This window comes from Engystomops pustulosus, chromosome 6, assembly GCF_040894005.1.
Source record: "Engystomops pustulosus chromosome 6, aEngPut4.maternal, whole genome shotgun sequence".
NCBI classification, from domain to species: domain Eukaryota; kingdom Metazoa; phylum Chordata; class Amphibia; order Anura; family Leptodactylidae; genus Engystomops; species Engystomops pustulosus.
Genome location: NC_092416.1, coordinates 47,673,865 through 47,696,820, shown reverse-complemented (window position 1 = coordinate 47,696,820; position 22,956 = coordinate 47,673,865). Strand labels below are relative to the sequence as shown.

At 41.7% G+C, this 22,956-nt stretch overlaps 1 protein-coding gene across 10 annotated transcripts in view; it reads left to right on the top strand.

The window, feature by feature from the left end:
* Positions 1-22,956, top strand: part of PLCH2 (phospholipase C eta 2) — a 483,181-nt gene that overhangs the window by 103,816 nt on the left and 356,409 nt on the right. For 6 of the 10 annotated variants that reach the window (XM_072155949.1, XM_072155947.1, XM_072155948.1 and 3 more), the window contains exon 1: positions 14,240-14,549. The exons of 3 other annotated variants lie outside the window; for them this stretch is intronic. In XM_072155949.1, coding sequence (XP_072012050.1) covers positions 14,255-14,549 — 295 coding nt within the window. In that variant the 5' untranslated portion in view covers positions 14,240-14,254. Of the gene's footprint in view, positions 1-14,239; positions 14,550-22,956 lie in introns of those variants that run through there. One more of the 10 variants, XM_072155957.1, reaches the window with a different exon arrangement.

The window sequence follows — 22,956 nt, the reverse complement described above, 5'->3', positions numbered from 1 at the left end:
CCCTCTCCTAAGGCTTCTTTATGATGTTAAGTGGCTTTCATCCAGGATCATAATAATTACACACCACCAACTTACTGCAGCCAAACACATATCTAGACCTAGCTAATAGATTAATATTTATCATATAAAAATCCATATAAAAAATCCAGCTGCATAAACAGTATATTATTTCATGGAATATAATATGGCAGTAGTCATCATCGACCTCCCCTAGTTTTTTTTTATGAGATTGTCGCCTCCAGCTCAACCTTAAAGGGGTATTCCCACAAAGACAAAATTCTTAAATATAAAAATAAAAAATTTCTTTAATTGGTAAACCCCTTTAATTATCATTTAATTTGAACTGTAATTATAATATTATTGGAAAGAAATTTGGACTGTAAGGTTTTCTTCACTTCATGTCTGTGTCTTCTGAATATTCCTGGCATAACTCCCGGAGAAGGCTGTGGCATATGCTACTACTATCAGCATACATTGAAAATTAACTCCAACTGTAAAATGATATACTTTTGTTAATTTATTGCAGAAAATATCTGCATAAATTAGCAAAGTGAATTACACTATATGTATACGCAAGATGTGTACCATCCAGATGAGGTACAAATGTAAACTGCTCTCTGGTCCCAAAGCCGGAGATCTTCACATGCGCGTGCCCTCTGCAGATCTCCAGTTTCGGCAGGAAAGGAAGAAGCCCAAGGATATGCCAGAAAGAGGGATCGGCAGGGGCTTTTTGTGCGTAGAGTAGCCTTTGCTACCACACCCCAGTAGCCTCTGCTGATCATTTGCATAAATATAAGTTAAGATTTTCCTCTGCATCTGCCAACTCTAAAGATTAGACAGTGACACTGTAGATGAGGTAGATAGTAGCAACCTACCATTGAATCTACCCTAATAGGTAGATCCCTGATGGTAAGTTTAATTTAAAGGAAATCTACCATCCAAATTAAGCATGGTTAAAGCTTACTCATAGATCCAGGCACCATAGCTGTGGTAATCTTCTTATATCTGTTATCCGTGGTCTACTTCCTTCTAAAATCAACTTCATAAAATATTGTTTTATAATAAACTGTATAATTAACCAGAAGGTCTCCAACAGATCCCCTCCATGCTGTAGCTTCACAGTCCTCCCTCATCACATCCATCCTCCCCCTTCCTGCTCTGTTGTTAGTACAAAGTGGGAGAGGGGAAGTGCTGAGGGAGTAGGGGGGAAGCGGGACAGTGTAACAGCCAAAGAGAGCCCCCAGGAGCCCTTCAGGCTCATTAGCATAATTATAAAAGTTGGTTTTAGAAGGAAGGAGGCCATGGAAACAAATATAAGAAGATTGCGTGGTGCCTGGATCTATGAGTAAGTGTCCCTGGTTTATCTTGCTTGACTTAGGCATGTAAAGTAGGTTGTGGACAAGTGGTAAGTTTTGCACTTGGGTTATCATTTCGACATATCAAAGTATAAAGTGAGATAAAATTTACATTCCTTGATAAGACTCTTAGGACACAACTACTTTCTGAGGCATTTCTAACTCATTGAACTCCTCTTGTAGTAGTTTTGTTGATTACTGATGTATAGGATCCTGTGGTGATTATAGAGATACAACTTAAGAATCAGAAACTACTTTTCTAGATATCAATCTTAGAAATTAATGGCACATCTCTTCAACATAGTCATTAAGCAACAAAGAGTATGGAAATGTGCGATTAAGTGCAATGCTGTACTACAGAAGGCAAAAACAAGCAAACTGTGATTTATGGCGTAAAACCTCAAATAGGAAAACACAACAAAGTATCCTAATGATGTCTTAATCTTCCCAACTTCAAATTACGGTTTTATGCGTTGTGAGCTTGTACAATTTTCTGTAATTTTTTTTTTATGTAGACAAAGTTTATTACAGTTTAAGTAGAAGACATAATAGATTTTACTAAAGGCAATAAATATGTAAATTATGCTGTTAAATGAAATGATAAAATGTGGACTGTTTCTAAAAAGATGGCTGTTCTTCAACAAAATTATTAATTTTAGTAATATTTCCTGCCATAGAAAGTAACTGACCTGTAAGCTGGGGTGTAAGTGGGAGACATGAAAGTCATCAAACCACCCGTATTCCGAATCTAGATGAAGGGAAGTCTATCTACAACTCTACCTGAGGCCAGTTGTACACTAGTGTGTTTGTTCTGTCTAACTACCTCAGGATTTATCGGTCTGAATGTTTGGACCGGTATATCCCACAGAAACGTGGAGTGGGTTTGTCAGAACAAACTCACCTGTTCCAACTCACCTGGTCCAAGGAGTAGTGGATAAGCTCATGTGATACTCCTCAGTTGTTCCAGAGCTGGTAGGAGGGTAGTTGATTCCAAAGAGACATTGAGAACACAGGACTTGATGCTTCTTAATTCACTCCCACTCGAAATACTTAGATATACTTTATGTCATGGGGGTGGTCCAGAAAGCCATAATACTCTTTGCCCCCTACACACATAGTTGAATTCCCTGTTAAAATATCAAGCATCTGCACAAAAGGTCCGAGAGGACATGTGTATAGAGCAGTGTGTTCACCTCAGCTTCACTCGTCTCATGTCGGAGAAGCTGGGAGGGGGCCAACCTTATGCGCTAGGTTTCAATCACACGTCTCACTAAGTGTCTAGAATGAAGGAGATGAGGAGGGAGATAAGAGGAGTATTACAGGAGATGACTCCTTCCTTGACTTGTGGCTCTGTGAACTTCCTCCATGACCCAGAGCCAGAAGCCAGTTAAATTTTTAACTTTGGCGCTGAGCAAAATCAGGTATGGGTTCAGTAAGCTGTCATTAGGTTTACGTGTCAAATCCTGTTGACAGGTTCCCTTAAATACAAACCCTAAAACCTTTTACTTCATTATCAAACAGAAAAGGTTGCTATCAATATGCTGGGGAATGCAGGGTGCTGCACCTTTATTACTGCATGATAATTTGATGTTTCCTTGTTTTACGGGATAGCGAAAAACCTCTCCCTATTATTTATGACTCACCTCGGGAGATCTTAATAGAGCATTTTTGACTCTTTTCTCGGTGGTTGCACTGCATAACTAAAGTCATTTAAAAGTGCATTGTCTTGTGCATTAAATATGTAAGAGCATTCATCTGCCTGTGAGGGAAGTACGCAGGTACAGCCAGAAGAAGAAAAGACCTTAAGCAGGGGTATTTGTCACAAGGCTATATGCTGTGGAGGACGAGATAAGAAAGAATTTATCATAAATCGTATGGAATATGATGTAGTGAGCTGCACCTGAGGCAGTCATTTTGCTTGCCATGGTCTGTATTTAACCCCTTTCTGACATCCACCATCAATCTATTTAATCATTTTTGGAAGGTTTTTATAGAAATACTATAGGATCTGGATCTCGATCTCAGACCATAAACCCCTCAGATGCCATGGTCTGCTATATAAAGGGACAAATAAGATTTTGGGTGGGTAGTTAAAATAATATGGAAAAGTGCTACAGAAGGAAAGGTCTATACCCACTTAAAGACAGACTTATTGGCTACGCCCTCTCCCCGGCATGGAGAAACTATGCCACACTTTGCTATGTCCCTTTAACATCAGAAATTGACAATTACTTTATACTGAGATGGGTAGCAGTGGGGATGGGTGATGATAAACTCGGGCAAGTTAGGATGAAAGTATATGTGGCTTACCATGTGCGTAACCAAGTATTAACTGCACTGTATTTGTATGTGGCTGTGGCTAGGTTTAGGGGCAGCACTGCTTACCCTAGAGTAAACTGGGCCTCATAGCCAAAGACCCTTTGCTGCAATTTCTATTACCAATGTACCGCTATTATGTGGGGCATAAATATAGAACCCCAGTGTCTGTAGTTGAGGAATAAAGCTTGGTACTTGTGACTCATTGTGACTTTTTAACTCTTCATTAGCAGAGCCAAGGAGTATTAGCTATTCCCATTGCAGAAAGCCACTCTGACTCTTGGCTCTGTGAAGGCCAGGAGACTCCAGTTGGTCTTACTTTTACTGCCAGATGGCCTGGATGGAAGAATGGGCAGAGTTTAGGAGGATGAGGATTTATATGCCTCAGGGGTAAAATCTTGGCACATGTGCAGCTAGTGTTTTAATGAGGAATGATGAACATAGTTGTCCACTAAGGCAGGTTGAACAAGAGCAAGTTTGTTTTGGCTGACACACTCCAACTTTGTGGGATATACTGGCACCGATATTGAGCTATTTAACTGAGCTGGACTAGTGGACTATAATATAGGCGATTTGGGCAGTAGACTGTTGCCCAAGCCTTTTAGGGGACCTGTGACCACCCACACCACCCAACAACTTTTGAACTGAGAACGTGAAATCCTCATACATCTTTTCCAGCTCTCAAAATACATGTACACAAAAACCATTTCAGGACCTTTGAAGGTCCTTCAAAGATCCTAAAACTGCGGATTGAAAGCAGGCAAAAGGGTTGCATTCTGCATTCCTTAAGAAACTTGATTCTATTACCATATGTAACAAGTGACACACTCCTTTCCATATGTAGGAAGTGAGTTTGCAAAATAAGCTCAGCCGGTCTTAGTCTGACCCCAGGTACACTGGTTTTTCTCTATTTGGTGTTGTTTTGGCGCAGTTGTGCTACAAATACTGTTTTGCGACTTTCCATTGCACCAAATGAACATAAGACAGTGTAAAGTCACTTTGACATAGACCCTGCTTGCACCAAATTCATTATTTGCATTGACTGGTTTTCACAAAATTCATGATTTGGCATTTGGTGCAAAATTAGTTTTGGTGCAAAATTACTCCCGTCGCCACTGGCGTAGAAATAGGAGAAAAAAAAAGCCAAAAAAAAACAAAAATACAACAACATACATTGACTATAATGTGCAAAGACCAGTAAAAGTATTAAAGCGGCCCTGTTTCTGAAAGCATATTAGTGCTTATGACATATAATTGTATATGATGAAGCCACTTCCACGGCAATTACCTGGTACTTTTCCTTTAGTGTATCGCATGGGAGCGGAGATGACATGTATTTTGCAATTACTAAGGGGCTGGCATAATAATAGCTTAATGGCCTAATGAAGGACTTATGTAATGGGTATCAACGCCCCCTTCAGAATACAGCGTACACAGTATACAATATGGCAGGTAGAAGAGAAACACAATTCATTAGCAATTCCCTGTAAATATCGTGCGAGCCGCACTACTCATAGGTTCTCTCCAGCTCTCCCCGTGGAAAGTCGCCTAACAGGCGCAGGGAAACTATTATTTGCAAATCTGCTCTGTGACAGAAAATCTCACAGCCTTTCTCATTTGCATCTCAAGCTTTATAAATGGCTTTAATTATCCCTCCGCAAATTCACACCAGCTTCCAGGATTGTCAGCGCGGGCCGGTAGTCACCAGGACAGTCAGCAGAGCTTACCGTGACGCTTCCCTCCTGCATAATACATCTAATTCACCTGCAGAACGTCTCCATCCTCCGGGAACCATCTCCAATCTTTCATTCTCATAAACGTACCTGGAGAGCAATTATTTTACCTCTCATTGCACTATTATTTTTAGTATTGATTTTACGCTTTATAGCTTCAGCTCGAGCAGTGCAAGTTTCGGTGTAGTAGGAACAAGATTGCTCCGATTTTCAAACCTTAACCTAAAAATCTAATTTGCAGGCTAAGGTTACAACGGAGCAGTCTTGAAACTAAATCCCTTGGCTCCCAATTCTCTGCCATAGCAACCAATCCCGATTTATCTAGCCAAAAACCTCAAAGCTGCGGGAATATTTCTTATAAATATGACAAGAGCTTGGAAATTGCAGCGGAGGGAGAGCAATGACATTAAGTGCACATACTGCTCCCCCTACACCAACTTCTCCAAATAAAAAATAATTACAACAGACGCTAAAAAATGGATAACTGGCACTTTTGATAGAGATGAAGTGGACTGCAATGTATTTTATGTAGAAATAATATTGGAGGAAAATGGATGGTGGTGGTGCTTTTGACACAGGACTATAAGATAGCTCTGTATTTGCTAACAGGGGCTCCAGAGACTATATAATAAAATTGCTATGTTTGTTCAAAGAAAATCCTGTGGGTTCTGTTTAGCTGCACTTATTTTTACAGCCGCTGTAATTGGAAATATCTATGTATGACCCTACCAGGACCTTCCTCCTCTTTTGTATGGGGCTATGGTAATCATACAAATTAATATTAATTAATATACACAATGTCTGGTTATATTTGTTTAGAGAAATATGGTGTGTTACTTTGTTAAGGATTTAGTTTGGGATTTAAGTAGCTTTTTTGCTGTAATTGTAAATATCTCACTATGGCTCCGCCAGGACCTTCCTTCATCGTAGCTCATGTAGGGAATGGCAATGATGGGTGGTGAGAATAGGAAAGTATTTTACTAACTCATGTGGGCACTTTGGGTAAGGGAGTAAAGCTTAAAAGGGTTGACCACTTTTACTTGTGTTCTGTAATGTATGTGTAAGTGTGAGGATATTAGTTAATTTACCAATATACATCTACTAATAGTTCTGCTCCGCTTTCTTCATATGTAAAGTGAAGTCTCCTGTCTTTTACCTCATCAGCGAGACATTCCTGTCCATAAAATGGCCGCATATGGAGGGTCATGTGATCTCTATCTGTCCATGACCAATCGCCCTGCCAGGGCCTTGATATTATATTCATGAAAACTTTCATAAGGTAGTACCCCACACCCAATGCACAGTTGGACTGGGTGGGATAATATAAAGTATCGTATATATACCGTAGTATAAGCCAAGTTTTTCAGCACAAAAAATGTGCTGAAGAACCCTTACTCGGCTTATACTCGAGTCTATAAAAAAATGTACTCACCTTCCTACGCCCCCCTGACAGGTACTCTTCTGTCCATCAATGTTCTGGCTCTGGGTCCCTCTCTCCGTGCGGCTCACTGATATTGTAGTGTGGGCGCCGCCATCGGCACACACTATGATGTCAGGGAATCGGAACATCGATCGACAGAAGAGGACCTCGCAGTACACTTTTTTTTTTATAGGATTGGCAGGGGCTGTATACTGCGTGAGGGGCTATACCCTGGGCTGCAGGCTGTATACTAGGGAGAGGGGGCTGCTGGCTGTGTACTAGGTACAGTGGGCTACAGGCTGTATTCTGGGGGTAGCGGCTGTATTCTGGGGGCAGCGGCTGCTGGCTGTATGCTTGGGGCAGGGGCTTCAGGCTGTATACTGGGGGCAGTGGCTGTATACTGGGGGGCAGCGGCTGCTGGCTGTATGCTTGGGGCAGGGGCTTCAGGCTGTATACTGGGGGCAGCGGCTGTATACTGGGGGGCAGCGGCTGCAGGCTGTATGCTTGGGGCAGGGGCTTCAGGCTGTATACTGGGGGGCAGAGGCTGTATACTGGGGGCTGCAGGCTGTATACTGTGGACAGGGGATTGCATGCTGTATACTGGGGGAAGGGGCTGTATACTGGGGGGGCTGGGACTGTATACTGAGGGCTGAAGGATGTATACTGTGGACAGGGGGCTGCAGGCTATATACTGGGGAGCAGGGGGGGGGTAGGGCTGCAGGCCATTTACTGGGGGCAGGGCTGGCAATCTATATACTGGGGAGCAGGGGTGCAGGCTACATACTGGGGGGCAGGGGCTGCAGGCTATATACTGCGGGGCAGGGGCTGCAGGCTATATACTGCGGGGCAGGAGCTGTAGGCTATATACTGGGGTGCAGGGGCTGCAGGTGATATATTCAGGGGCAGGGGCTGCAGGCTGTATACTGGGGGGCATGCACTGGCTGGCTTTATACTGGGGGCAGGCTGGGACCAATGCATTTCCTAACCTCAGTTTATAGTCGAGTTCATAGTTTTTCCAGTTTTTTGTGTTAAAATTAGGTGCCTCGGATTATACTTGGGTTGGCTTATACTCGAGTATATACGGTAACATTATAAGGATAATTATCATACATTTTTAACAATTGTAAAAAATTTCCGCTGCCTCGTGAGTTTCTCTTAATATCTGCTTGATGTATTTGAGAGGATCACATGTATCTGTGTAAGAGCTTTTATTGGATTCTGAGGTCATAAACGTACATGACCTTGTTACAGGTCTGATTCTGTGTACACAACACATCAATAGTAGGATTGTACATTAGAAAATAATTACACGTCCTCTAAGGCCCTGTGACTACTCCCCGGATACCGTGTTATCATTCTCCTAAAACAAACAGTCTGACTGTTCATGCTTGTTTGTTTCTGTGGCCGTAAAACTAATTTGTATACGATGTAACATCTTATTATACAGTGTATATTAACAATGTGCAATTGACGGGGGATGATACCTAAGACGTTGCTTATTCTTAATTATCTTTAATCAGTGTACACTCACTTGTCGGAGGACTCCTTATGGCACTCAGAACTATTTATTGATTGGGATAAGAGAGATTAGGAAGATGTGGCTCCTTCCTTATCCATCATTTGTACAAACCCGGATATATTTTTATTAGAATTAAAATTCCTTAAAGAGGAAATCTTGAGTTAGGCTGGGCTCACATCACTTTTATTGTGTATGCTCAGTATATACATTGACATATAGTGGCAGACGGAGGATAATTTTTGCCTCTGTCTGACCACTATACGTTGTATCTGCCAATGGGGCAGGATGGAAAAACGCAGCAAGTTATGTTCTTCCATCCTGCACCTTCTGCTGAGCAGTGTACATGCTCAGCAGAGACAAGAGAAGCCTATGGCGAGTGGATGCTGTGTATTTCATCCCACCTTAAGGCATACTGAGCGCATACAGGAGGTCCCCTACTTGACTTACACTTGACTTACATACGACCCCTAGTTACAAACGGACCTTTGGATGTTAGTAATTGGCTACAATAAACAGCTGTAACAGCTAGCAATGGTGTCTGCAATTAAGATTTAGTGTTAATCCTGGTTCTTATGATAACCCAAAAGATTTAAAATCCAATTGTCACAGAGACCAAAAATTTTTAGCTAGGGTTACCATTATAAAATATACAGTTCCTTTACATAGTTTAGCAGGAGGGGGGACCCGGTGATGTCACTGTGACATATAAGGACAGTGACATCACTGGGGAAACACCCCCATACATCGACAACAGCCAGTCTCCGTTTGCTGCAGATGTGCACTCCTCCCCTACATTCAGGTGTGAGGAAGGGTCCCCAGGCAACGTATCCCAGTATATAAGCATACAGTGGGATACGCCTGTGCCATATGTTGTAAAGACACGTCGGAATCCCACCTTTGGCAAATAACGTGATGTGAACCCAGCCTTAGCAATATATGTATATATATATATATATATATATATATATACATACCGTATATTCCGGCGTATAAGACGACCTGGTATATAAGACGACCCCCCTACTTTCCTGTTTAAAATATAGAGTTTAAGATATATTCGCCGTATAAGACTACTCCTACGCATACAAAACACCGGTAAAAATTTTAAAAAAAACTGATTTGAATTTAACATGGTCCTCTTTTTAATTTAAATTCTTATGACATGCAGGTATATAGCAGGAAAACTGTCGCTCATAAACATAAGGCATACAACAACAACATTACCATTACAGCACAGCCCCAGTAGTATACAGCACAGCCCCCATGCAGCGCGACCCGACCGCCGCCGTGAATACACGGCAGGCAGTCGGGATTACCGGCGTATAAGACGACCCCAGAGAAGACAGAAGATTTTTCTGTCTTCAAAAGTCGCCTTACACGCCGGAATATATATTATATATATATATATAATCTGACAGGATCATTTTATGTTTAGTCGGTTTTTATAACGTCAACGGTTTGAATAAATGGTTGCTCTCAAAATCCATGATGTAATACTAAACCTTCAACTCAAGGTTGAATTGCACGAGGCTATAAGATATAGAATACATGATGTTGCTTAAATGTGTTATACAGGGAATATAAAAACTCATAATTGAGGGATTTTATTTACCAACTTATTTCCCCCTTCTGGTTGCTGCCCTTTTAAAATAATCCATCTGTTCCAAGGGACCAGAAATCAGAGCCTTACAGAAGTGCTCCAGCTGTAGGTCACATGGTCTGAATGTCATTGTATCATGTGACATCTGGCAGCTACTGTGACTGAGGGGGCTAGATGTCTTTAGCACAGGAGCATGAGTCCAGCCCCCTCAGTCACAGTAGCTGCCAGATGTCACACGATACAATGACATTCAGACCATGTGACCTACACCACTGTCACTGTATCTGCCAGATATACACAAGCACCTTCTGGCAAATCTTTACACCCTGCAGTGACTAAAGGGGCGGGATATCCTCAGTACAGCAATATGAATCCAACCTCCTGCCACATAATACATATCTTCTGACTTTCAGGATGGGGAGACTGTGTGACCTAGAACTTGAGTGGATTTGAAGGCAATGTAAACGCACTGCTTCCTGGTCCCTCAGACCGGATGAATAATTTTAAAAGCAACCATGTGGATAACATTGGTAAATAAAACTTTGGCTACCAAGTAACATGTATGTGAATGCCAGGATCCATGGTATGATGTGCATCACAATGTCCGCTGGCCAGACTTCTTCCCATATGTAAATCTGCTGTTATCTCCTCTCCGAATAAAAGAGATGCTCTGGCCCCAAACCATCACAATTTGACTCCGACTGCTGTCTAATTTTTCTAATACCATCAATATGTATATTATAGTGAGATAGTTCAGGTTATATACTTATGCCAGTAGCTTATTATGGTTTATGATGTTGAATTTCTGAAATGCCTTCATGTTTATGCAAGAAATGTATTTTATACCAAAATGTCCTCAGCAACTGCAAAGAAAAAAAAAATGGAATTTTTACATTGCCTGAAGGACGTGTGGATAGCTATTGGTAGTACACAGAGAGCCATCCAATGCCATCAGATCATATTAATACAGTAGACTGCATGAATATTGAGAACTATCGATTCCCATATCCGGGTCATGACAAATGAACAGCTCACTGCCAGAAATACTAAAGAAATCCAAGCCAATGTACCATGAGGTTAATAGGTAACACATGGGTGACCCTACCTGCTCTACAACCTGCCTTAATAACTATACACTATTTAAAACTTACAATCTATAGTGCATGGAACATAAAATGAGATACTCAACTCAATGAAGGGGAACTAAGCTCAATGACATCTCTATAGTTTACAGCTATCAACAGGTAAATGTATGATCTTCTTCAAAGCTGATGAAGTGCAAAGAAGTACATTGCAGACAATCATATGGCTGGTTATAACTGTGGTGGAACATGGAAAAATGTTTAAAAGGAACTTGTTACATTACATGTAAGGGTGTAACTTGAGGGGGTGCAGAGGTTGCGATCGCACCTGGGCCCAAGAGGTTTAGAGGGCCCTTATGGTGTCACTTTCCCATATGAGAAGACTATTACTATAAACCATACATTATAGTAGGGGGCCCGGCACAGACTTTGCGCTGGGGCCCATCCGCTTCTAGTTACGCCACTGATTACATGCAGTCATATCTGCATAGTAGAGCAGAAGCAGATGTGCAGGTTGTAGATAGTGGCCTATCTGCAGGTAGCATGTTATAGAGCAGAAGTAACTGAGCAGATTCAGTTTAACAGTATAATGACACTCTGCCCACAAAAGGGATACTATTCACATTGGGGCACCTTTACTTATCAGGTACCTGGAGTTCACAGAAAGTGCATTGTCCGTCTATGCTGCGTGCAGTGATTCACTAAGTTTGTGCGCCTGAAATCATGAATGTGTGGCTTCCCCGCTCAGGTCCGACAGAGTTCACAGTCTTTTTTGTGGTGCACCTTTAACATAGGGCGTGCAATACAATTTGAAAGTTAAATATGGTACTCGGTCCGAATTAATCGAACCGTCCGTCGGCGCGCCCGCTGATTTTTGTCGCAAGGAGGCCAGTGCAGCTGCGCCACAAAAGGGTCGCATGTGCCACAGTCTCAGAGCAAACACTTCTTAAATACCTGTGCAAGACGTTTTAGCAATAAAGAACGTGAACAGTCCGACTAAAGTGCAGTGGCGCAAAACCCTTAGTAAATGTGCCCCATTCTGTTTAGCCCCATCCTGCTCTGTAACATGCTGCCTCCAGAAATGACAATATGTACAATGCACTCGCCTTATCCTGCTCTATATGATGCAGACTGAAGATAGGACACTATTATAAAGAAGGAGTAACTGATGAGATTGAATTTAGCAGGATAACTACATTCTGTGCTAAGAAGTCTGTAGTTAGAACGCTATATACAAGCTTCTCAATCCTTCTGCTCTATAACCTGCCACCAACCTGCCGTAAAATCTGCTCTGCAACATGTTACCTGCTTAAATGACACTATGTAGAATATGCTCTGGTCCTCTTGCTCAATAACACACTGCCTACAGATAGGACACTATGCACAATCTGTAGATTGGACTATATGTTCATGATGACCAATTCCGTTTAAATCTGAACTGGAAATAATCATTGCTCCTATTCGACTGAGCTCATGCACTTTAAAGGGAACCTGTTACCAGGGAGGTCATTTGTACATGGATCTAATAGCCTCTAGCATGTTCATTTAAAAAATGACTTTGTCAGCAATCGGACAAAGTGCTTTGTAATTCATTATTTTACATTACCTGGCTCCCTGCCAGCAACTTGTCGTGAGTCCCCGGGGGTGCGGGATTTAAATGACACAAGTTGTCATCTCCTTAATTTCTCCTCCTCATTCAGGGAGCAGGGAGAGGCTGAGGAAGGAGGAGTACAGGCCATGAGCAGAGAGGAGGGATTAAGATGATCTGTGCCATTTGAACTGTCACCCCATCCCCCAGGTCCCACTACACAGTGCTAGTAGGGAGGCAGGTAATGTAATATAATAGTTTAAATAGCATTGTTATTATTCATATTGCTGCCATTTATGAAAGGAACATGCCATAGGCTATTGGAATCTGTCTTCAAGTAAAAATGACCTCTCTGATGACAGGTTCCCTTTAATGAGGTCACCTCTCCTTGCATATTTATAAGATCTATGTGGTGATAATCCCCCTTGTCACTGTATGATATTGACAGTATCTATAAAGCTATATGCTTTTGTATAGCTTGGGAACCCTGTTCACCTTCACATATCTGCAGGCGCAGTGTAACCAATTCCAAATGCTGAAAAATAGCAAGTTGTTATCACAGATGAGGAAATAATTACAGTTTCGCAGTGACTGCACACTTTGTTTTACATTCATAAATTATCTCCATTGTGAATTCACTTTCTATCCAGAACTCGCGGCCATCGTGCCATTGAGGTGCGCAACCATCAGTACCGCAGCTTTTGCAGTGAAACCCTCATGGGATATTCAGTTCATCAACATCTGGAGGACTAGTGGTTGGGAATCCTTGGAATCCAGTATTAGTCCTAAGACCTAGAATGTAGGTCAGCAGTATGCGGAGAACACAAAACGCACCATTTACAGCTGACATTGCTTGCACGTGTTTGGAAGTCATCATAAGATCATATATATATCCCAACCAGGCTTAGAAACCAATCTTTCTATTGATTTTAACGAAAATCCATTGCACCAAAAGATTTGTTTTTTTCTAAGAAAAGGAGATTATAGTATTACAGCCAATGCTATAGATGTCCATTAAATTCTATACATCTGTCCATCCCCCTAAGCAGCTGGTAATTCCCTGCCCCAACTCCGGCTGATAAGTAAAAGCTTATTCTCTACTTGTCTTGTAATTCTATTTTGGATAAACCCCATACGGCCCCCTCCACCTTTCTATGCCGCATTTTATGCTGTGGTTAGGGAGCTTACAATCAAATGGAAGAGATGGTGGAACGACGATGCGTCTGTTTCCATGGTGATTACAGAGGTTCCCGTATACAGATAATTAGTTGTTAACATGATACATGACTCTATTGTAGCAAAACCTCTGTTTCCAAATGTACTTTTTTTCTTTTATCACCTATTGCTTTTATTACTTCGCAATATGTAACCATGAAATAATCTTAATTTGATGTTATTATCCCTGAGACTCAGTCTCCGACCTTTGTTCACCGGAAATCGTGGTCATAACTTTTAATTGAAACAGCCATATAGACACTTAGGGTGAGATGGGTCAGGATGACACGGGAAGGTTGCATGGTCCTATTGTAATGATATTCTCTCTCATGCTCCTCTCCGCAGCTAAGTGTTGATATTAATCAAATTGTGAGGGATTCAACCTTCTGGTACCATAGATGTAAATATCCCTCCTCCTCCCTTCTTATGTACTCAGTGGCACAGGAGAGCACATTGACAGGAGACAGGGCAAAGGAGCGACGAATCCTTAGTGGCTGCTCGAATCAGTGGATAAAATTCAAACTCGCTTCCCATAGAAACAGACAATTGCACACGAGATCCTCCACTTGCTGCGAAAAGCAGAGAGAGAGAAAGAGAGAGAGAGAGCGAGTGGCAGCGCAAAGAAGAGGACAACGATGGGAGCATTTACATCCTAACACAAGCAGCTCTTCTGTCTTCACAAGACAATGGATTTGGGAAGCCTTCCACAGAAGCACAGTAGGTAGTCTTTATTTCCATCACTTTGAATGTTTCTTTTATAACATTTCTGCTCCTTCTGCTCCGTTCATGATGTTCTCCACCACCTGTCTTCACCGTTACCTGTAACCCAATACACGGTATCACAGACCCTGTAATGTCAATGCCAGGCTGGAATCGCACAGGCAGTTTTTTGGAGGGGATCCAAAAAGAAGAAAAAGTAGAAAGGGAAGGCAAATACTTCTATTCTCTTTTGAGTCTTTAAGTTGTGTTTTGGGCTCAAAAACTGCAACACAACTATGATGATCTTTTTCTTATGTAGCATAGCAAACTTAAGTCATATAAGGTGAAGCAAACCCAAAAAGTCAACATTCTATAGTACTGACCCTGCTATTAGATAATAATATAACTTATCACAATGCACAATTCTATAGACACACTTGCTAGAAGTATTCCAGAATTTGGAGAAGGTCTACATTTGTATAGATGATACTTGTTCAGAGGTGAACTTTCCTCCAGTGTCTTTTACATAACATTGACTTCATGACCCACTAGGGGTACTTGCTCCAAATCGCAAACAAAAGGGGGTAAACATTTTGACATGTTACCAGGGCAATGTGACACAACCAGATCCTGAAGATGCTTGAGCTTCAAGCCCCGTCCCTGCACGCTGCTCTCTAGATGCTCACTTTTTGTCAGTGTCAATCGGAGGACACAATGCTAAGGCTCCAGTCCCTGCCTCACACAGCGGGGAGGCTGATTCCTTGTGACATAGTTACGCTCTGTGGATCTATGATAAGCGCTAGAAGCATCAAACCGGTGTCTCACAACGCAACCTTGTAATGGCTTCTCTGCACTGCAGGAATCTTTAGCAACTAATGAGTTAAAATGCCTTCACTTTTATTTATGCAGCTGCAGCAGAAACCTCATAAATGGTCCTCTCGTGTGCACCACAAGCAGCGCTATTAACGCATAGGCGGCAGAGAGGAGTAAATGATCATTGGAGACAAATGGCTTTTATAATAGGTGTTCTTCTTGACGGTTGATGATTCTCCCACTCACAATGTGCACAGAGATGTGTTATTTATTTGGGCTGTGGATACCGGTAGGTTCCTGATGGAGCATCTTTTGCCAACCAGAATGGCACAATGGTCAACACATTTTCATTCAATTTACTTTGCAGAGTAGAACAAAGTGAATCTATAGGAACATGAAGATTAATTGACTGCTCCGGGCATGGAAAAACTATTATTTTCCAGGTTATATCGACTATTTCCAATTCTGAGACAAGGGGCTTCCATCAAAAGAGGCAATTGAATTTAGACATTTTAATTGATATAATTGCCTTAGGTGAACATGGTCTTGGAAACGTATATATAGATACCTCCATTGTAAAGCACTTATTTATAGCTGCTTCTTAAAGACTGTTGACCAAAGCAAGTTAAAGGGTGTCCCGCGGGAGGAATTTCTCAAACAAAAATGTATATAATGTCTTCAGTATTTTCCTGGTGGAGTGGACAACTACAACACACACATCTTCAGATTGTAAGAAGGTTTTTCCATAACAATCTAAGCGTCAGTATCAGGAATGAACAGAGCAGTAGTAGAGGAGTATGTTGAGGTTGGAGGAGGCAGTGACTTGCCCACTAGGATGAGGTGACATTAGATAAGGGCAGTGTTATCGTCAATGTGTGTGTGAGAAGAAATTTGAACCAGCAGGATCCTGGACAGTGCAAGTTCAGTGTAGTTCATTGGGTGAGACTGGTGTCATATTGATGCAGAGAAACTGTGATAGGGTTGGAAAGGGGTTAGAAAATTTGGAAGCAAAATAAGTTCAAGGTTTTAGAGAGTATACATAGTTCTGTGATAAAGAAGCAGATTGTTGGTCCATGAGTGTGAATAAATAAATGTCTTCAGAAGACCATCAGAATACTAATCTTAGGTTTTACCATTTAATATGCAAACCATCTTTCTTCTTTCTGAAGAACAACACCTCTCCAGAAGAGCACATTTTTAGTGGTCATCTAAAAGACGTTTCACAGTATTATAGTAGCATCTTTGGGATAAGTTTCCTATGACCACAAATTGAGCCAAAAAATGCATTTTCAGCATGCGTTAGAGCCGAAAATAATGGTTGGATTTAAAAATTTTAACTCAAGGGGGCACTGACTGAAGAGCTTGTCCATGTACCACTTGTTGCAGAGCCCGTGTTAGGGGGATGGTGTAAGGTGAAGCATCTCAGTGCTATCTTTGAATATCTAAGAAGGAGTTCAAGAATCAAGTATTGTAAAAATTAAAGGAAGGGTTATGTGCCACAACCCCCACTTTATTGTGAACAGATAAGTCTGACGGTATCAGCAAGAGAACTGGGGAAAATTTTTGACTACGTCCTTTCTTTGCTGTTACATGTACATAGATTTGAAGACGTTCTATCAGTGTGTGTCTGGTTGCAGATCTGTCATCATAGCCAACTTATCCAAACTATCATAAGGGTACCAGGCGCACCTAGGAACATTGCGAGGATCATTATACAGGTACCTGCTGCTACGTGCCTGGAGAACATGTGCTTTTATGGCTCTTCACAAGAGACGGAGTGCTAAATATGTGCATGGCACATTTTACACTCTGTTGCTACTACCCTAGAACTAGCAGCTAACACCTCGATGGAAGTCTATTTCTGTAAGGTATTAGATCCAGGTAGGGTGTCATCACACACGAATGTATAAGCCGGTAGCACGGGAGATCAGCGCCACCGGCTGCCGGCTCAGACAGGTAATTAGCCAAGTGACGGCAGGTGCGGGAAGAACAGCAGAGTCAAACAAAAGCAGAAGGCTTTGCCCAGGGGGGGCAGACAATTCTTTGCAATAAATCCAGCCGCGAGGTTAGGAAGCAAGCGGCGAAAGGAGAACTTCACAAATATTAGTTCCTTGCTGCTAGGCAAATAAAAACTGGAATCAGCAGCTCTAGCAAGATTTTAGGCATCAGGAGAATAAAAATGTAGGTTGCAATTCATAGGTCATTAAAGCTACCATGACTATACACTACTCAGAGAAAGCCATCAAAAACATGTACTCACTGAATACCTGCTTAAATTGTAATATGCAAAATAGGACCTTTCACTACCTTGACCAACCCCAACTCTTTGCATCCTTTTAGTAAGTAAAAATTTACACTCTATTTTCTAACATTCTCAACCAGTAAGAGTCAATTCTCTAAGCTGGATGGAGCCTGGCCGTCTGCTACATACCAGGACCACCCAATTGACAGTAAAAGCTAATTAACATAATTTCAGGATACACACTGGAGCGTCCCTCAGTCACTCCAGCGCTTGATCACTTAAACCACTTGAAAAAGGGGACCACAGTTCCCCGAAACGCATTGTGCACCTTCGATGATTTAAATAAAAAGAAAAATTTTCTTGGAACCATTACCCGGTCTTGTTGTGCGCCCTCTGCTCTTGGCTTCACTACACCTATAATTTCAGGATAGCTTCAGAGACCAATATACTAATTACGCTCTCTACTATCAGATGGTTGGTCCTGAGATTTAGTAGACTGCTATACCGTATACTGTGGCAGTAGAGAGCTGAAAATATCGACAATGATTGAGTGGGAATGGAAATGGGGTTAGAGTGAAATTCCAACTTTGCCTGAATTTGTGGAGCAGAACCTATTCAAGGATAAAAGGAGTTGAAGATGAGCAAGATCCTTTTTAAAGGGACACTGTTGATTGAGATAATTGCTCTTGGTAAGCGCAGGACTATAGTGGGCACTCTTTTCTGTATGAATATGCCTATACAGGCAGGGGTCAATCACTGGTAAGGACAACCCACTGAACCCTCAAGAGCAAGGATTGTGTCACTTTTGCTATTAGATATATACGTTTTTGGTGGTTTACCACTTCAGAATCATAGCTGTAACATTCATAAAGGTTGAAACTGCAGATTTCTAAAGTAGGACCTATAGCAGTGTATTGGTATTACTGGGAGATGCATGCATACAGTACTACAATTTAATTTCAGTACTCATCTATTAAAATGCCCAGAAAGGTTATTATGTATGGGTTAAATGCACCACAGGCAGGACATGTACAGTTTTCATTCTGCATCATGTTCTGCACTCGTCCGTGTTTCCTTCTGCATCAGTCACATGAATGAGGTGCATGGGCTAGTTATATTCTGTATCAGTTGCAAGCACAAGGTACATTCTGCAGTAGGTACATGAACTAGATACATTCTACATACTGCAGCAGCAACAGGCACTTGTTATATGCTGCACTAGTTACATTCTGCAACAGCTACATACAATAGTTAGATTCTGCACCAGGTACAGGCACTAGTTACATTCTGCACCAGGTACAGGCACTAGTTACATTCTGCACCAGGTACAGGCACTAGTTACATTCTGCACCAGGTACTAGCACTAGTTACATTCTGCACCAGGTACAAGCACTAGTTACATTCTGCACCAGGTACAGGCACTAGTTACATTCTGCACCAGGTACAGGCACTAGTTACATTCTGCACCAGGTACAGGCACTAGTTAGATTTTGAACCAGGTACATGCACTAGTTACATTCTGCACCAGGTACAAGCACTAGTTACATTCTGCAGCAGGTACATGCACTAGTTACATTCTGCACCAGGTACAAGCACTAGTTACATTCTGCACCAGGTACATGCACTAGTTACATTCTGCAACAGCTACATACAATAGTTACATTCTGCACCAGGTACATGTACTAGTTACATTCTGCACCAGTACAAGCACTAGTTACATTCTGCACCAGGTACAGGCACTAGTTATATTCTGCACCAGGCACAGGCACTCATTACATTCTGCACCAGGTACAGGCACTAGTTACATTCTGCACCAGGTACATGCACTAGTTACATTCTGCACCAGATACAAGCACTAGTTACATTCTGCACCAGGTACAAGCACTAGTTACATTCTGCACCAGGTACAAGCACTAGTTACATTCTGCACCAGGTACAGGCACTAGTTATATTCTGCACCAGGCACAGGCACTAGTTATATTCTGCACCAGGCACAGACACTAGTTACATTCTGCACCAGGTACAGGCACTAGTTATATTCTGCACCAGGTACAAGCACTAGTTATATTCTGCACCAGGTACAGGCACTAGTTATATTCTGCACCAGGTAGAAGCACTAGTTACATTCTGCATCAGGTGCAGGCACTAGTTACATTCTGCACCAGGTACAGGCACAAGGTACATTCTGCACCAGGTACAGGCACTAGTTACATTCTGCACCAGGTACAGGCACTAGTTAAATTCTGCACCAGGTACAGGCACTAGTTACATTCTGCACCAGGTAGAAGCACTAGTTACATTCTGCACCAGGTAAAGGCACTAGTTACATTCTGCACCAGGTAAAGGCACTAGTAACATTCTGTACCAGGTAAATGCAAAAGTACAAGCTCAAGTCAGATTTGGCACCAGATGGAAATGTTACATACTTTCTGAACTGGATACATGTACTAGCTGCAACATTATGGGGGAGATGTATTAAAGGGGTTATCCGAGTTTAAGAAATAACTTAAGGACGCACAGGGAGATTCCGGACGGTCAGAAGCTCCCATCCGACACCATCTACCAGCGCCCTACAACGCTGAGAGATTGGGACGGCTGGGCGTGGCTGGCCACCTTGCGTCAGAAGCTCCCTGTGCGCGGCTTCTGTGCCCCTGTAAACAAACTAGGGCACGGATCAGACGGACCGCGGCAGAGCTGGAGGAGTTAAGTACGCGTTTATTTTTTAAATAGCTTGCCTTAGCCCGGTCTTAAGTTATTTCCTAAACTTGGATAACCCCTTTAAGTCAAATTTTTGGACTTCCAGACTTCTGGTGTAATTGGTGAAAATGCTTTCTGCCAAGGCTTTTAGATCTGTTTACAAAACTTTTCCGAATAGTCCAACGAAGGTGACCTGTGAAAGGGGGATGTGGTCTCTAGAAAATTGGGCGTGGTCAAGTGGAAAATAGCCTTTGTGCCAAATACTTTTAGACTTTGCACCACATTGTGGCGAACAGTTTCGAACAACTCAATAAAGGCGAAAAGAAGAACTTGACAGTTGTAAACTGCACCAGAATTTAAGATCACAGCAAAAAACTAGTGTTGTCTGTTTTTGCACTGGTGCAGCCTGTGCCACATTGTTATATCTCCATCAAGGTTTCTCTTTGCATCACATTTTTCCATATACAGAGGGAAATCGCTTGTTTCAATGATTAATTATCTGATAAAGTAATCCCCAGACATAGAATGAATCTCTATACTTTGTCCATCCCTGTTCTCCAACTACAGTGTAGTCAGAAGTCGCTAAGACGTTCTGATTCTGTGAAGCCTCTTTACCATAGTTGTTAAATTCATAATGATGATAATTGGACAGAACACAGTTGTTATACCCTTGGTTCTCCAAAATGTATACATTTGATAAATTCTGTGTATGTTGCCGGATACAAGTATAGCGATGGGTTAGTCACAATTATGTGCAAAGTAAAATGTCCTTTCTCAAGGGCTAAACCTGAGGGACATTCCCATTGTAGACCACAGTGAGCACCACAAGTGACATTCTAATGGATGGTACGGATATCTCAGATATAGGTCTCATTCACATTTTGTGACCCAGGAGACAACATCTCCCATGATGCTTGCATAATAAACCCTGATTAAAGTCAATGTAATTCATTTCAAAGAGATGCTTGTTCTTTGATGTTACAATAACATAAACCTGCATTGTTAAAAACCATTATTTTACATAATAAATTCCACATTTTAGATGAAAAATGGAAAGTGATTTATTCCCTCTACAACAAAAGCCCATATGGTGTTACATAGCCCTCTAGACCCACATCACATGTTCTGAACATATGCGGTGCTACATCGGTTTATATTCTTTTCCCAACACATATGTTGTTGCAGGGAATACTTTGCACAATCCTTAAGAGATTTTCGGCAGATATTAATCAGGGGAGAAGTGTTGGATTTCATGCTTCAATATTAGTTTTATGCTAAATCAAGTAAAATACATTGTTGTAATTTACTAAAATCATGCCGATGTCGGGGTGACCTTTCTGGCGTTGCGATGTGCTGTGCCTGTGCAATGTACTTGTATAGGGTTACAAAACAAATCGACTGTGAACTATAGGTTGATTTAGCTGTGGAAATGATGCATATAACATCTCATGCAATAAATGACCCATCCAAACTCTGTATCAGGAGGAGATGTAGTCGGGGTTCTCGGTGAATCGGCAGGTCTCCTTCCACTCCAGTGATTCTACGTTGATTTCACGAGACCTTGTGTGACCTGGATTCTTCATCTCAGGTTGCTAGTGCATTACTACCCACTACATCAACCACCTGAAGCTTAATTCTACTGCCATAACTGCATAAGTCTTGTATAATTAGTTATCTGCTGGACAAAATCAATGGTCTTTTTCACTTTTTCCAGATACATGTTGTGCAAGTTTTTGGCTAGTAACGACTTGACCTCTACATATGGCCACTTGAGTAAATGCCACTCCTTGAGTAAATGCCACTCATTTCTGCTGAGAATTATGAAAATATGTTTTTCAATGTGTTAAATGGAAAACAATGCCTCCTTTTGTTACCTTGAAAGGCAGCCACCTTTAGATTACTTAATCCCACATCATGTTATTAGGCTTCTTGTAGGTCATACTTGGTGTTAAGGGGGCTGCCTTTCAAGGTAGCAAAAGGAGGCATTGTTTTACCTTAGAAAACATATTTGCATACTTCCCAGAATTCCCTGGAAAAATTCCCTACAATTTATGAAAAAGTTGGAATTCCTGGTGCCTGGCCAAGAATTGTGACTTTTAACTGCTACCTCCATGCCTAGAGGGCAGAGAGTGGACCGGAGCAGGAACACCTTGGCAGGCATTTATAAATTGTGGCGAAGGGTGATGCATGAAACATGCTATAATTTTCAGTGGGATGTACGTTTGTGGCGCAAGGGATTACTGAATTGGTGCTCAAACAAAAAGGTTAGAACTGTCTTCCGATTCATCCTAGTCCGAAGAGCAGGTGTTGGCAGGTCTAATTGTGTGACAAAAAACAGTTGGAAAATTAGTACAAGAAAAGTGTCAGATTCACAATCGGTGCCACAATTTTGCACCCTAAGAAAAGAACAAGTCATTAGTGTCGTAAAACAAAAAAAATTGTGTAGTCGGCACTTCATAAATATGGTGCTAGAGGCGCAGCAAGGGAAAAACAGTTTTCTGTTTTAAAGTGGATAATAAATGCACCCCTATTGACTATTGCCGGCGCCTCTTAGTACCGTATATACTCGTGCTGAAAAACTTCCCCTCGGCTTATACACGAGTGAATACTGTAAAAAAAATAATTAAAAATGGCCAAAAAAAAAAAACTTATTTACTCACCCTCCGGTGGCCCCGAT